This window comes from Silene latifolia, chromosome 10 (assembly GCF_048544455.1).
Source record: "Silene latifolia isolate original U9 population chromosome 10, ASM4854445v1, whole genome shotgun sequence".
NCBI classification, from domain to species: domain Eukaryota; kingdom Viridiplantae; phylum Streptophyta; class Magnoliopsida; order Caryophyllales; family Caryophyllaceae; genus Silene; species Silene latifolia.
Genome location: NC_133535.1, coordinates 10,595,233 through 10,612,655, shown reverse-complemented (window position 1 = coordinate 10,612,655; position 17,423 = coordinate 10,595,233). Strand labels below are relative to the sequence as shown.

Sequence of the window (17,423 nt, the reverse complement as noted above, 5' to 3'; positions counted from 1 at the left end):
TAACTAATCTTGAAGTTGGACTTAATGAACTCTCTGGCACACTTCCCACATCCATTTTCAATCTCTCATATATTCAAATTGTTGATTTGGCAATTAATCAACTACATGGAGAGCTTCCCACGAATATGGGCGTCGGTTTGTCTCGTCTGGAATGGCTAAACCTTCAATGGAACAAATTTTCAGGATCAATTCCCATCACCATAAGAAACCTTACAAACCTCGAGTTTATTGGACTGGTCCATAATGGTTTTACAGGAAGTGTTCCTCGGGATTTTAGCCATTTTCATAATCTACAACATTTAGATATTGGAGAAAACTTCCTAGTAGGTGACATTAGCTTTATAACTACCTTAGTTAACTGTAGCCAATTACAACTTCTATCATTGGGAGATAATGATTTTTCAGGAATATTACCCCAATCCATGGCTAATCTCTCCACATCTTTAACATGGCTGACTTTCGGAGATAGTTTGATTAGTGGAACAATTCCTGCTGGGATTACCAATCTCATCAATCTTGAGGTTTTCAGTTTATACAATATCAAATTGACAGCATCCCTTCCTCATGATCTCGGGAAGCTGCAGAAGTTACAAGGTCTTGATTTAAATTCAAACAGACTAACAGGTACAATTCCCATTTCCATTGGAAATTTATCACTTCTAAATCAGCTTTTTTTATACAACAACATCTTGGAAGGGAGCATACCTGAAAGCATTGGGAACTGTCAAAACTTACAACAGTTGGACCTGAGTAACAATTTCTTCTCTGGAAACATATCGAGTGAGCTCTTTCAAGGAGAGGCCAAATTTATTTTTTAAAACTTATCAGGAAATCAGTTTGAAGGGCCACTCCCTCTTGAAATCGGTAAGCAAATAAATTTAGTTGACTTGAAAGTGTCTAACAATAAGTTGTCAGGAGAATTTCCAGATAGTCTGAGTGAGTGCCTTTTTCTTCAATTCTTATATATGCACGGAAATTCATTCAGTGGTTCAATTCCACCATCACTCACTTCTTTGAAATCCCTTGTAAAAATTGACATTTCTCAAAACCATTTACATAATGTTTCTAGAAATTAGAAATGGAAATCTTTCTTTAACCACAAATCCTTGAAGACGACAATATTAAGTTTACTTGTAAAACGGATCCAAATAGGTATCATATGATAACACTTAAGAGTAGTTGTCCAAGTTATAGCAAAACGTTTGTCTTATTATCATCACGTGGTAATATTTGAATCCGTTTTACCATTAAAATGGACCTTGCCGTCTTAAGCATCTCTTTTCTCTTTTGCAAATTTACAATCATCACATTGATAGTGCGAGGAAGCCACTTAATCACCAGCAATACAAAACTATTAATTAAAGTGCTACCAAAAATTCCACATTGTTGGCCAGAAGTATCAACTTTGCACTCTATTCAATCAAGTAATTTTATTATATTCTATAGCAAACACAATTAAATTCAATCAAAAAAGTTTTCGACACCAATAAAAACATCTAAATGTGCTTAAGAAAAATCTTCAGAGATTGCCATTTTTTGTAAAGCAGGGAGTAAGTCATGATTTTAATTCACTATTCTGATGAATAAATGAAAACATAAAGAGCATCCAATCCCGCTCATACAAGTATACTACAACAGCATATATAATGAAAATTCACGGGTAGGCTTTAATTATCTCGTAGCTCAAAGGATCTCACCTATTGCGAGGCATAAAATCGAGGTATTCGTCTATGTGTCATTGGTCGGACTCAACTATCTTACAGTTAATACTTCTGTTTTGAGTTAAAACATGAAGTTCACAAGGATACGCGATAAGATATGAAAACCCTACACGACCAATATAAAAAGACTACTATCATGTTCCTATGGTTCAAGAATTTCACAAATTTGGGAAGTAGAGCGTATACCAATTCAATAAACCAGTTTATAGAAAATTAACAGTACGATTACTTTACCAAAATCTTATCTAGGCCAAAGAAACAGATCAATAGAATATGCCTTGCTCAATTATAACCACTACGCGTGTGAAACTCTAATTGTTCACTATGTTCTGAAACCGAACAACATATTGCTCAATAATGACATGATTGCCTTATTCGCCTATGTAGCGAATCAGAGTGTATTTTATACGGAAGCGTAATGAAAAATATTATGTGAAAAGAGTAAGACGATAATAATAAATTGCACTCTTACAATAATTTTATTATCACTCAAATAAATTGGAAATATACCAATTATAAATAAACACTCACACTCTTAACTCACTAATATTTCTACAACTCACAAACTCTTACAAACTCTCTTATTGTTTGTTTTGTTTTTGTGTGTACATTACTCACACAAATGCTAGCTATTTATACTACACAACACACTATTGAAATAATGGCTTGATTTGCTTCTACACACAAAGTCTTACACACATGTGTAAAATGAGTAAGGTAGGTGAATGCTATTCACTTCTTTGACTTACCTACCACACTTTGATGCTACTTTGATTTCATACTTGCCATGGTTGGTGGAATAGGTAAGCTAGTGAGTAGGAGTTGGTGAATTTTAACACTCCCCCTCAACGACTACTCTCTCATATCAGAGTTAGTCTAGAAGTCATACCAAGTTGCATTCGGAACTTCTCAAACTTTGGTCCACTCAGACCCTTGGTAAAGATATCTGCCACTTGATCATCGGTCTTGACATAGTCCAGATGAATCTCACCCCTTAGAACCTTTTCTCGTACAAAATGGTAATGTACTTCAACATGTTTTGTTCTAGCATGAAAACTGGATTTTTCGCTAATCTCATTCATTTGACATGTTGTCACAATAAACCTTCACTCCAGAATCAATCTGGTTGATATAGATCCTTCAAGAGTTGTGTTAGCCACACACACTCTTGTCTGCCATCATTCTTTGCCCTATACTCTGCCTCTGTACTCGACAATGATACAGTAGGTTGCCTCTTACTACACCACGAAACAGCACCGGAACCAAGACTAAATGCATACCCGGTAGTTGATCGACGTGTGTCATGATCACCGGCATAATCAGCATCACAATACCCGTGAATTTCAGATAATTCACCACTTGGGTACAATATTCCATAGTCAATTGTTCCTTTAATGTACCTCAATATACGTCGTATTGCTTCCAAATGAGACTTCTTTGGATTTTGCATGAAACGACTAACCACGCTTACCGCGTAAGCGATATCCGGTCGAGTCAATGTGAGATATATAAGACTTCCCACGAGTTGTCTATACATCGTCACATCCTCTAAATCTTTTCCCTCTGTAGAACATAGTCTAACATTAATCTCGGTTGGAGTCGACACTGGTTTGCAATCGAGCATCCCGTACTTCTCCAAAATATCCTGGGCGTATTTCTGTTGACAAAGAAATATCCCACCTTTGGTTCTGTCTATCTCTAGACCAAGAAAATGCTTTAACTCTCCAAGCTCTTTCATATGAAACCTTATCGAGAGATTTGATCTTATTTGATGAATCTCTCTTTCATCATCTCCAGTGATGATAAGATCATCCACATAAACAAGGACCACTGATAACTTTCCATCTCGAACTTTCAGAAACAAGCTCGAATCTGCAGGAGCAACTGAATAACCACTTTGTAGTAAGAATTCAGCTATCTTACCATACCATGCTCGTGGCGCCTGCTTCAATCCATAAAGAGCTTTCTTCAACTTACATACATAATGTTGATCAGAACTCTCAAACCCTTTTGGTTGATCCATGTATATGTCTCTATCAAGCTCGCCATGAAGAAATGCGTTCTTCACGTCCATCTGCCACAATTTCCATGAGTTACTAGCTGCAAGTGCTAGTAAAACACGTACAGTCGTAATCTTTGCAACCGGACTAAATGTTTCATCATAATCTAGCCCATATTGTTGAGAGAATCCTCGAGCTACTAGTCGTGCCTTGTACCTTTCAATAGATTCATCTGGCTTGGTCTTCACTTTATACACCCACTTGCATGAAATGGGTTTAACCTCACTTGGCTTTTGCACTAACTCCCAAGTTTCATTTTGATGAAGTGCTTGGATTTCCTCTTCCATAGCCTTCATCCAATCTTTGCTACGGGCAGCCTCATCGTAACTACTTGGCTCTTTCACGGTGTTCTCCACCACTGCTGCATTTGCATATTTAGGATTTGGCTTGTGTGGCCGGCTAGTTCTCCTTACTTGTTGCTGACTATCCTTATCTTGGATAATGACATCTTCAACCTGACTCGGTCTTAATTCCTCAGGAGTCCTGTGGTGTACCCCTGTTGTCCAAGGACTTTTCTCTTTTGATGGTGAAGAGTGAGATTCTTCACTTTCTGATTCACCATCACTCTCGCTTAACTGATCATCTATCTTATCCTTGAGTTTTTCCTCAATCTCCTTTGAGTCTGGCAGTAACACGGGTTGTGGTGACCACCAAGATGATGCTTCATCAAACACCACATTTCTTGACACATGATACTTGTCAGTAGTTGGATCACAACATTTCCATCCTTTTCTTTGATCATCGTACCCAAGAAAGATACAACGAATTGCCTTCTTGTCAAATTTGGTACGAAGATGATCTGGAACGAAGACATAACATACACACCCGAAAACTCGGAAATGACTCACAGCAGGTTTTAGCTTCCACAACTTCTGAAATGGAGAGACATATTCTAGTCTCGCTTGTGGTAGCCTATTTATCACATGTGTGTTGTCTTCATGCATTCATTTTAAAGAACGTGGAGTACACGGTTTTGGCATGTACCATACTTCGGCATGTTTCAGCGAGATGTCGATTCTTCCTCTCTGCCACTCCATTCTGTTGTGGAGTGTTTGGACACGTCAACTGACGTTTGATCTTACAATCTTGTAGATATCGTGTGAATTCTGTGGATGTGAACTCTCCCCCATTGTCTGTACGTAGACATTGAATCTTGCTGCCAACTTCTTTTTCCACTTTTTCTTTGAAAGTTTTGAACTTGTCAAAAGCTTCTGATTTTTCCTTCAAAAAATCAACCCACACATATCTTGAGAAATCATCAATGAAAGTGATCATGTAACGATAACCACTAACTGATGGTTGTTTCACCGGACCAAATAGGTCAGAGTGAATTAACTCCAGAGGTGTCTCCGCCTTGAACTTTGACTCCTCATATGGTAGCTGATGTGCTTTGCCAAATTGACACCCAAAGACAAACTACATCTTCTTTCACATCAAGTTGAGGAAGGCCATTGAGCATTGATTTACTCATCATGACTTTCAGTTTGGTGTAGCTTACATGCCCTGGGCGTGCATGCCACAAATCAGCCCGTCTCATTTTTTTCTAGCTTTGTCTACATATGCCGTTTGAGCGGACATTACGTAGACAGATTCCAAACGTCGCCCTTCCATGATAGGAGATGAATTTCCCTCCAAACTTGGATACACTTTCACATCATTAGGCCCAAAAATCACATGGTTTCCGAAGTCGCTAGTTGTGACACCGATATTAGATTTTTCGTCATACACGATACATGATAAACATTATCAAGATGAACTTGCTTGTTACTATATCTTGGGATAACCATGGCCTTGCCAATATGAGTGATTGGCAACTCCGAGTTATTTGCGATCCACAACAACTCGTCCACGCTTGTACTCGACATGCTTAGAAACTTCTCTTTGTCTCCGTCATGTGATTCGAACAACCTGAATCAATTATCCAATCATCTTTATAATTGATTAAGTTATCACTTTCCGCGACTAATGCCATTGCTTCGTGCACTGTCGACTTCTTGCTTGAACCTTCTTGTTCAACTGAATATGAAGCTTGAACATCCCATTCAACTTCATCATTTTTGTGCTCGTTTGATGTTGCGACATTTCCTTCTGCCGATTTTGACCAACAATTTCGAGCATAATGTCCCTTTTTACTACACTTGTAGCAAACAACATCTGGGCGCACCTGACCTCCTTGATGGTCTGGTTGTCGATCTTGACGAGTTCCCCCTTGTTGGAAGCCTCTTCTTCCTTGGCCTTTTTCGAATCCTCCGGCTTTCTATTTGAACCGCCTTGAGAACTCGACTCGAGAATTTCTCTTGTCACCTCCTTGGTATGACTTTTTATTACCAAAGAGAGCCTTTTCTTCTTCCTTGATGGATGCTCCAGACATTTGCTTATCTAGAGCTTCTTGGTTGGCTAACATATTTTCAAACTCAATAAGAGTTGGTTGTGTAGCCCAACCTCGAATTGCCGCAACAAGAATCTTGAAACCTGGCCTTAAACCGAAGATAATAATTCTTCGCATCCTGGTATCCGTGATTGGATTTTCAGGATCCAACTTTGTGATTTGCTCACACAAAGTTTTGACTTTGGTAAACCACTCGTTTACCGACATGGTATTCTGTCGAACCGACATTAGCTCATTCTCGAGCAAGCGGAGTTGAGAATCATTCTTTTTGAGAACAACTCTTTTAAAATGTCCCATGCCTCCTTTGGTGTTTCTGCATCTTTGATGCGGCATAAAGATATCGTCCCCGACGGTTGCCGCTAACACGTACATAGCCTTTCCGGCTTTGACCTTCCACTTCTTAAGCTCTTCTTCTTTAGCTGGTTTGGCGGTTTCACCACCGCCAACAATGCTCCAAAGATCTTGTCCCAACAGATAGAATTGCATACGTGTGCTCCACGTACTGTAATTTCCATTGTTTAACTTCTCAATACCACTAGTTGAAAAGTTGATATCTCCCATGGTGACTTGATGACGCCCGGCTCAATCAAGTAAGCTTGATCCCCGACCAATTTGCTTCACGGTCCCGGGTTTGTGCACACTAAGATAATATTGATCCCGGATCAATATTTGGACAAGATAAATAACACTCCGCCTTCATCGGCTCGATGCCAAATGTAGCGAATCGAGTGTATTTTATACGGAAGCGTAATGAAAAATATTATGTGAAAAGAGTAAGACGATAATAATAAATTGCACTCTTACAATAATTTTATTATCACTCAAATAAATTGGAAATATACCAATTATAAATAAACACTCACACTCTTAACTCACTAATATTTCTACAACTCACAAACTCTTACAAACTCTCTTATTGTTTGTTTTGTTTTTGTGTGTACATTACTCACACAAATGCTAGCTATTTATACTACACAACACACTATTGAAATAATGGCTTGATTTGCTTCTACACACAAAGTCTTACACACATGTGTAAAATGAGTAAGGTAGGTGAATGCTATTCACTTCTTTGACTTACCTACCACACTTTGATGCTACTTTGATTTCATACTTGCCATGGTTGGTGGAATAGGTAAGCTAGTGAGTAGGAGTTGGTGAATTTTAACAATGCTGGGGATTTTGGATCAACCGATGTCCATATTTACAGTTATGACATACTGTTACTCAAAGCTCATGACGGGAAAAGATCCAAACGACATTTTCAAGGAACACTATATTTGCAAAAGGAGTACCTGATCACAGCTTACAAATTGTAGACCCATAGCTTGAATAAGATATCCTCAGTGAAGAAGTCCACGACAGGTTGTCAATCAGACGAGCTTCAACGAAGACTGGAATAATGTATTATTTCTGTGATTAGTGTTGGACAGTAAGTCAGTAATGCACTATCTTATTTAATAAAATACAACAACAACAACATCAGAGCCTTAATCCCAAAATGATTTGGGGTCGGCTGACATGAATCATCCTTTCGAACCGTCCATGGGTGCACGCACGCCTCAAAATGCAATTCAATCATCAAAAAGTTTTCTATGCTAATTATAACTACTCATATGCCTCGAAAAGTCCTTATTTGAGCTTACCCTGCTAGACGGAGTATTTTTAGGTTGACTAGTGATCGATGGGTTGGGCAACGGCCTTCCGACCTTAAGCATCAATCTTACTCCAAAAAATAATTAAAGGCTAATAGTGACATCGAATATAGAATGCTAAAATACGTTTCTGTCTATGACAAATACTATCCATTCGATCTTTTGGTCGAAAGTCTTGGGAGCACCTTCACACACAAGATGGTGATATATTGTGAAATCGAGTCACCGCTAAAGCGCCGCGTAAGTTATACGGTTGGAGAACAATTACCATTCACCAGAACTGAAATTTTGTCTTTGCACGCGTAAACTAACAGTCAAAAAGCAACCAAAATGACATTTCTAACCTACTTGTTATTCTTCTCTTTGTAAAGTACAATAGCATTGGCTAACAATACTTCTAGACTTGTAAAGTTCACCAACAATTCCCCTTTGGTGGCCGTAGTAGTGTAGTACTCACCCTATTCAATAAAGTAACACAGATTTTTATTAAAAACGGATATATCCGTTTTAAGATTAAGACGGGTCAAGTAGTGTGAATAACACAAAAGCAGAATGCATAGGAAAAAACAATGGATTGGTCTTTTATGCACAAGTGGGATGATGCTTGACCCGTTTTATTGTTAAGACGGATGTATCCGTCAACAGATAAAGTAATCATAGACAATACAATTAATTAACTGACCGAATTGTATTACTGGCCATCAATTGCTCATGCTTAAGGAGATTAAGCTGATCACATGAGTGATATATATATATATATATCTGCATCTTCATTCCTAGATGACCATAAAAACAATGAGATTTGCAATATTGATGGTTATGAGATGCTCATAAATATAACAAGCTGTGTTTAATCTTTCCAATGGCTAAGTTTACAGCTACCCGATTCTCCTCTATCCAATAGTAGCGCATGTTATTACAACCCGTGCATTTTTTTGCACGGGTTTAAAACTAATTTCATTAAAACTTGTTTATAAAAGTTCAATTGATAAAAAAAAATCTTATCAATTACATTAGTACTGACTATAATACTCCCTCCATTCAACTCTACATGGCCACTATACCATTTTGATCCATTCAACTCCACATGACCACTTTCCTTTATTGGCAAATTACTTCCCTATTCTATCCTAATACAAACTATACTAAAAAAATGGAAATCTTTCTTTAACCACAAATTCTTGTTTAAGACGATAATATCCATTTTATCGGTAAAACGGATCCAAATAGGTATCATGTAATAGGAGTAGTTCTATAGTTTTGTCCAAGTAATAGCAACAAATATGTCTTAATTACATCACGTGATAGTATTTGAATCTGTTTTACCATTAAAATGTAGTATATTGTCGTTTTAAGCAAGATTAGTTATTTTTTAACAAGCGTACACACTAATCTCTTTTCTCTTTTGCAAATTTACAATCATCACACTGATAGTGCGAGGAAGCCACTTAATCACCATCAACACAAGACTCTTAATTAAAGTGCTACCAAAAATTCCACATTGTTGGCCAAAAGTATCAACTTTGCATTCTATTCAATCAAGTACTCCATAATTCATATTTTATAGCAAACATAATTAAGTTCACCCAAAAAGGTTTCGATGCCAATGAAAACTTGTAAATGTGCCTAGAAAAATCTTCAGAGATTGCCATTTTTTGTAAAGCAGGGAGTAAGTCATGATTTAATTCACTATTCTGATCTGAAACCGAGCAACATACTGCTTGATGATGACATGATTGCCTATCAAAGTTTCATAGTTAATGAATTCACCAACATACAACATATTCAAGGAAGACAATAACCTTCATATATTTATGCAAAAGTAGGAGTACCTGATCACGGCTTACAAGTTGTATTTTTGTCCTCAGTAAACAAGTCCGTGATAGAAGGGCAATCAAGCTTCAACGACGACTGGAATGTATTTTTGTGAATAGTGTTCAGAGTGTCATGCTCCAACCCATTGCCACATGATCAAATGAATATATCCGACGCCACAAGCAGGCTTCAATCAGCAAGATAAATAGGCCTTCTAAATGCTAGAAAAAAGCGTAATCTTCCTGCAAGAGGCACATGATCACTAGACATATCAAATGTTCCTTAGTAACAAAATTAATGACGGTTTTAATTTGATTAGAAATTTATGCTGACAGTACACTAATTCTGCTTGTGACATTAACGAATCTGCCAAAGTTTGATGTAAAATCTTTCAAGTTCTGTAAATTCACGAAAAACATTATTAACAGTTTAATACTCCCTACGACACAATCATTTGTCTACCTTTGAATAATATACTTGTTATCTACTTAGCTGCGCTGATTTTTACTAACTATCTAAGGTTCACTAAGTCAAGACCCTCTCCATTTCCTAAAAGAAATAGTTGGTCCATTCCAAATTGTATTCCGGCGTCATCCAACGGCTCTAAGTTTATGCATGAAAATAAACAAATAATGACTATAGAATAGGATCCTTTTATTCATTGCGGTTTCCATGTTGGACTATGATAAGCCAAAGACAACAGAGCCTTAATTCCAAAATGATTTGGGGTCGGCTGAAAATACTAGAGAATAAATTATGTTTCTAAACATGGAAGTCTTTCTGAGGGCACTGACCTCATTTCTCGAAGAAAAATCAGTACACTGCAAAGAAGCCACTTAATCAATCAGGTAGTAATTCATGTAGAATTTCAGAGGGAGGAATTTCATAAAGACAATTGTATTTTATTGATAGTTCGATGTCTACGATTACAATAAGAGACACATTATATAGAGTCTAAAACCTAGACCTAGAATCGTCAAGAAGATATTATTACTATAACAAATGTTTCTACGCATGCTGAGGGGATCTATGACAAATTTTGACACTGTCAATCTCCGCATTATCCACTCCATCTTTTTGTCAAAAGTCTTGAGAGCACCTTCACACACAAGATGAAGATATAATGTGAAATCGAGTCACCGCCAAAGAGCGGCCTAAGTAATACAGTTAGAAAACAAATACCATTCACCAGATTTGAAATTTTGTCTTTGCACGCGTAAACCAACGGTCAAAAAGCAACCAAAATGACATTTCTAAACTGTGGCCTACTTGGGATTCTTCTCTTTGTAAAGTACAATAGCATCGGCTAATAATAATTCTAGACTTAAAAAGGTTTACCAACAATTCCCTTTTGATGGCCGTAGTACTCAATTACTCATTCTATTCAATAAAGTAAACATAGAAAATACAATTAATTAACTGACCGAATCGTATTACTGGCCATCAATTGCTCATGCTGAAGGAGATCAAGCTGATCACATGAGTGATATATGTCTCTGCATCTTCATTCCTAGATGACCGTACAAACAATGATGTTTGCCATGTGAACTGGATGGTTATAATCTGTGCCACTATTGATTAGATCTACACATTGGTCACAGAATCAAAGTCGACTAGTTAGAGAACGAAAAGCACAAGGATGGAGCAAAGGCTACCTTTGTCTAAAATTGAGTTACGCCCGCTAATTTTGAGGCCCTACATAATCGCACGGCCTACATAATACTCCCTCCGTAGCGGCCATTTCTTTACTTATTTCATTTTTGGGTTTTTCAGTCATGTGTGTCAAAAGTAAATGTAAACAAATGTCGGAAACAGAGGAAGTATCATCTTAGTAAATAATATTTTTTACTAGAATAATTTTCCTTGAGTGGATCAACGACATCATTTCTCTTTAGCAAAGGAAATCATTACATCGCATGTGCAGTGAAACCACAAAATCAACGACAAACCACTCTTTCTCCTACCAATTATACAACATTGTTAATTACCTTAATAAGTACTCCCTCCGGCTTGTTGTTTTCTTCCCATTTCATTATAATACTCCTCACATATATTAGAGAATCGGGAAGAAAAATAAAAGCCAGAGGGAGTACTTGACTGTCTATATTTATGAAGAGAGTGGATTTTAAAGAGCATCTAACACATAAAACAGCAACACACAAAATAAAACAAATTTACCTCAAAATCCATTACGATCTCGTTTAAGAGTAATGTCTTCCTTGTGTAGCAAACCAGTCTTTCCTATCATCTTTCTTATCATCGTTATAATTGCTATTCAAAAAGTCACAGCAACTGAGTCTCTGCATAGTGTTAAATTACCAGGAAATGAAACTGACCGAGTGGCATTGTTGGCTATCAAAAACCAACTGGTGAAATATCCCGACTGGGTTTTAAGCTCATGGAATAACACTATGCACCATTGTAGCTGGCAGGGGGTTACTTGCGGGCGCAAACATAACAGAGTGACTGTACTAGATTTGAGTTCAAGGGGATTGGCAGGAACCATATCTCCCTTCATAGGAAACCTGAGCTTCCTTCAAAGCATTAGGCTTTATAATAATAGCCTGTATGGTGAAATCCCCAAGCAATTAGGTCGCCTATTTAGGCTACGTGAACTAGGGCTACAAAATAACACACTTGCAGGTTCAATTCCAAAGAATATATCACATTGTATTAACCTTGGATTTCTTAGTTTAGGCAACAACAAGCTAGAGGGAAAACTACCAGCAGGATTACGAGCATTGATTAAGCTAGAATACCTTAGCATTTCCCAAAACTATTTTACAGGCTCTCTTTTTGACATCATACCAAACCTTACCTCCTTAGTAACAATATCTGCTGCTTATAATTCCTTTACAGGAACTATCCCAATCAACATTGGTAAGGTGCAAAACCTAACTAACCTTGAAGTTGGAGAAAATTTACTCTCAGGCACACTTCCCACATCCATTTTCAATCTCTCCTATCTTCACTTTCTTGATTTGCCTGCCAATCAGCTACATGGAGAGCTTCCCGCAAATATGGGCTTCACTATTCCTCGTCTGAAATGGCTAAACCTATTTGAAAATAACTTTTCAGGATCAATTCCAATCACCATAAGAAACCTTACGAGCCTCGAGTTTATTGGATTGTCGCTGAATGGTTTTACAGGAAGTGTTCCTCAGGATTTCAGCCATTTTCATAATCTAGTTCATTTAGATCTTGAAAAAAACTTTCTGGTGGGGGACATTAGCTTTATAGCTACCTTAGTTAACTGTAGTCAATTACAATTCCTCTCATTGACATATAATGATTTTTCTGGAATATTACCCCAATCCATAGCCAATCTCTCCACCACTTTAAAATGGCTGACAATCGGAAACAGTTTGATTAGTGGAACACTTCCTGCTGGGATTACCAATCTCATCAACCTTGAGAAGTTAGCCATGTTCGAAAGCATATTGTCAGCATCCCTTCCTCATGATCTTGGGAAGCTGCAGAAGTTACAAGCTCTTGCTTTAAACTCAAACAGACTAACAGGTACAATTCCCATTTCCATTGGAAATTTATCACGTCTCAGTGAGCTTTTTTTATCAGACAACATACTGGAAGGGAGCATACCTGAAAGCCTTGGGAACTGTCAAAATTTACTATACATGGACCTGCATAACAATTACTTCTCTGGAAACATATCGAGTGAGCTCTTTCAAGGAGGTGCTAAGTTTATTTTCATATCCTTATCAGAAAATCAGTTGGAAGGGTCACTGCCTCCGGAAATCAGTAAGCAAATAAATATAATTGACTTAGAAATGTCTAACAATAAGTTGTCAGGAGTGCTTCCAGATAGTTTGAGTGAGTGCCTTTCTCTTCAATTTATATATGTGGACGGAAATTCATTCTGTGGAGCAATTCCAACATCATTTACTTCTTTGGCATCCCTTCTGGAAATTGACATTTCTCGAAACCATTTGTCAGGTCAAATACCAATATACTTGTCCAAATTACCCTTAAAATATCTAAATTTATCTTACAACAATTTTGAGGGAACGGTTCCAACAATAGGAATTTTTGCAAATGCAACTGGATTCTTTCTTGCTGGTAACAGCAGGGTTTGTGGAGGAATACAGGAGCTACATTTGCCCAAATGTATCGAAAATGAAATACCTAGAAAGAAAAAACGTTTGTCTAATACCCTCAAGAAGGTGGTAATTTCAACGGTGTGCACACTGGTTGGGGTGATGGCCATGTTACTACCCTTGTATTTCATCTATCGAAGGAATAAAAGGCAACCCATCTTGTCAACTTCAATGACCGGCAAAACACTAACGAAAATGTCTTACCACATGCTACTCAAAATCACATCTGGGTTTTCTTCAGACAACCTGCTTGGAGCAGGCTCTTTTGGATCAGTATTTAAGGGGGTTTTAGATGGCCAAGTGTTTGCTGTCAAAGTTCTTAACCTGGAACATCTAGATGCATCTAAGAGTTTCATTGCAGAGTGTAAGGCTTTGAGAAATGTCCGTCACCGTAACCTGGTTGGTATTGTAACAGCTTGCTCTAGTATTGATTTTCAGAGAAATGATTTTAGAGCCCTAGTATACGAGTTCATGCCCAATGGAAGTCTAGACAGATGGTTACATGGAGTAGATGGAAACATGAGCCTTTCTCAAAGGGTGGATGTAGCGATTGATGTGGCCCATGCACTCATCTATCTCCACCATGAGTGTGAAACTCCAATAGTGCATTGCGACTTGAAACCGAGCAACATATTGCTCGATAATGACATGGTCGCTCATGTTGGGGATTTTGGATTAGCTAGGTTTCTTACTCAACCTCGACATCCGAATCAAACTAGTACAATCGGAATCAAGGGCACTATAGGCTATTCTGCACCAGGTAATAATAGTGTGATTCCTAATCTTAATTAGTCGGAAAAACACCACGAAATAAATTTATCATCAAAAGACAAAAATGCATAAATTCGGCAAATCCCAGGACCTTGATGCTAAAATAAGCCACTTCATACATGTACCCATTAGTAAGATTAGCTAGCTAATAAATTATTAAAGTAAATGAATATTCTAAGGCTTGCCTATTTATCTATCTATCTACTCCTCATTTATGTGTCTAAGTTCTGTCATTGTTTCACATGTTAGAGTACGGGCTTGGAAGTCAGCCATCTACAGAGGGCGATGTTTACAGCTATGGCATACTCCTACTTGAGCTACTGACAGGAAAGAGTCCAACAGATAGCATGTTCAAGGAAGGCTACAGCCTTCATCTGCATGCAAGAGGAGCATTACCTGACCAAGTGCTACAAATTGTAGACCCATCACTCGAAGAAGATAATCTCACTGAAGAGGCCGATGACACAAGAGCAATCCAAGATGAGCTTCAACGAAGACTGGAATGCATTACTACTGTTATCAGTGTCGGGGTGTCGTGCTCGAATCATTTGCCACAAGAGCGAATGAAAATAGTCGATGCCAGAAGCAGGCTTCAATCAGCAAAAGACAACCTTCTGAATGCCAGAAACAGGCGTAATATTCCTGCAAGAGGTATATCATGAGACATACCATAGTTGTACACCATACTAGTCGCGAATTATGCTAAAAGTTTGAATTTAATTAGAAGTTCTGCTAAGATAACATTATTTTCTACCTGTAGCACTGCTGGTTACAGAGGCCTGACCGACTGAGGTTGATTTCAATCAGGGATACAATAATCCGCAAATGAGGGCTGAAGATAGATTATTAAGAGTTAAGACTACGAATCTACCATAGTTGAATGTAAAATGCTTTCAAGTTCTTGTTACTTTGTTGTAAGCTTGAATAAGATTCACATAGCATGTACAATAAATTTGATGTAATCTATTACGGAATACTTATTATGTAAAATACTCGGAAGTGTTTTTTTCATAGGTAGCTGGTTTCTTGTCATAAGCATAACATCCACTACTTGTCATGTAATTATGCATTGTGTGTTTTTAAGGCTAGCTGGTTTATTGTGTTAAGCAACAAAACATTCACATAGCATGTACAATTAATTCGACACCCGACACCGTCACCGACTTACACACACAGGTGCGCTCTAACTCTCTGAGAGGCTAACTTCAATTTTTCAAATTGTATCTGGCTTTGTATTTTCAGTCAGATTTATGGCTGATCAGTTCAATCATATATGCATGATAACATTTACCAAATATGAACTGCAGGAACTAAAAACAAATTAAAAATTATACCTTTCAAAATCTTCAATTTATTTGATCGTCACGAACGACGAGTGAAATGCATAATTCCGGTGATCACTGAAAATGAAAATAAGCGACGCCATAAGCAAGAGAGAACCTTCTGAATGCGAGAAAAATGGCGTAATCTTCCTGCACAAGGAGTACTTGATATCAGTAGACATATCAATATTTACTGAATTTATATTTCATTACTACTCCCACCGTCCCAACCATTTGCTTATCTTTGATTAAAATACACCTCCTCATAATGAATGTAAAAGGTAAACAAATAATTGAGACGGAAAGAATATCAGTTAATCCGGGAACTCAACTTCACTGAACAACTGAGTTTTGCAGATTAGGGTTTTACGAATTATTGGGCTTGATTAGAAGTAACTCTAATTAGATGCAATCATAATATAACAGGTACTTTGAGACGGTAATCTCAATTATTACTCCCTCCGATTCTTTAGAATCAGAGAATTGCATCATTTGTTCGTAATTTCCTTGACAAGTTTTGAGAAATGAATTACTCGTAATTTCAAATAATCGAATCGGAGGATAATAATTCAAAAAAAAAAGTTCGATTAAAAACCTTGAATTAGATAAACTATTAATCGAGAGACTTACATTTTGCCCATGTACTCTCCGGTCTCCACTTTCTCATGATTAGGAATGACAATGGATAGGGTCCGCCTAGATCCGGATTTGGACCCGAGATTTTTCCTTTGGATCCGTACCCGACCCAGACCCGCAAGGGTCTAAAATTTGAGGACCCATACCCGGATCCTATGGGTAAGGGTAGGATCTGGATCTACCCGCGGGTCCGAGTTTCAGCCACTTTAGTAACATGATTAACAGAAGCAGAAACTTTTCAAGCGATATTAGAGAGTCCAACTTTTTAAGAATTCCTAATGAGTGTAGATCTAGCTTTTTCCTCTTAATAATTTATTAGAAAATTCTCCTAATCAAAGTAGATCTAATACATCAATCATCAATATCAATCAATCAATCAATACTATATATTAAATCCAGAAACCAAGGGACTTCAATGTAATTAAAGAAAGTTATACAAATTAATTATACTATATAGTTTTAAATCAATAGCACCGTGTGATGGACCCGATTAAGGGATCTCAATGCAAATATTATATAGTTTGGGTTAAAATTAAATTATATAGAAATTTGGTAATTTTCCTAAATATTTGTAAGAGACTAAAACATGGTCAATTTCATTAAAATAAAATAATTAATTAAGATGGTCAATTTCCTTAAATCAAAATAAGTATAAACATGCACACTTATGGTATTAATTATTATCATCATAAAATTATATATTAAATTTAAAATCTATGCAATTTTATTAAACTTTATAGTTTATTAGATGTATAGAGATATTAATTATTTAGCATACAAAAATAATTCAAGTTAGATTCCATAATATATAATATTCCATAATTCTTTCGATTTGATTTAATGCATATATGTAATATATTTATATAAATATATAATCCTCTTAAAATTGCATGCCTAAGTAGTAAACGTAATTTCGTCAGTAATGAAAACAATCGTAGT

The 17,423-nt window shown here is 37.0% G+C and overlaps 1 protein-coding gene across 1 annotated transcript; it reads left to right on the top strand.

Annotated features, from left to right (window-relative positions):
* Positions 1–11,627: 11,627 nt before the first annotated feature.
* Positions 11,628–15,188, top strand: LOC141607085 (uncharacterized). The gene is made up of 2 exons (XM_074426445.1): positions 11,628–14,515; positions 14,776–15,188. The coding sequence occupies exons 1-2, from the start codon at positions 11,851–11,853 to the stop codon at positions 15,186–15,188; spliced, it is 3,078 nt and encodes a 1,025-aa protein (XP_074282546.1). The 5' UTR covers positions 11,628–11,850.
* Positions 15,189–17,423: the final 2,235 nt, after the last annotated feature.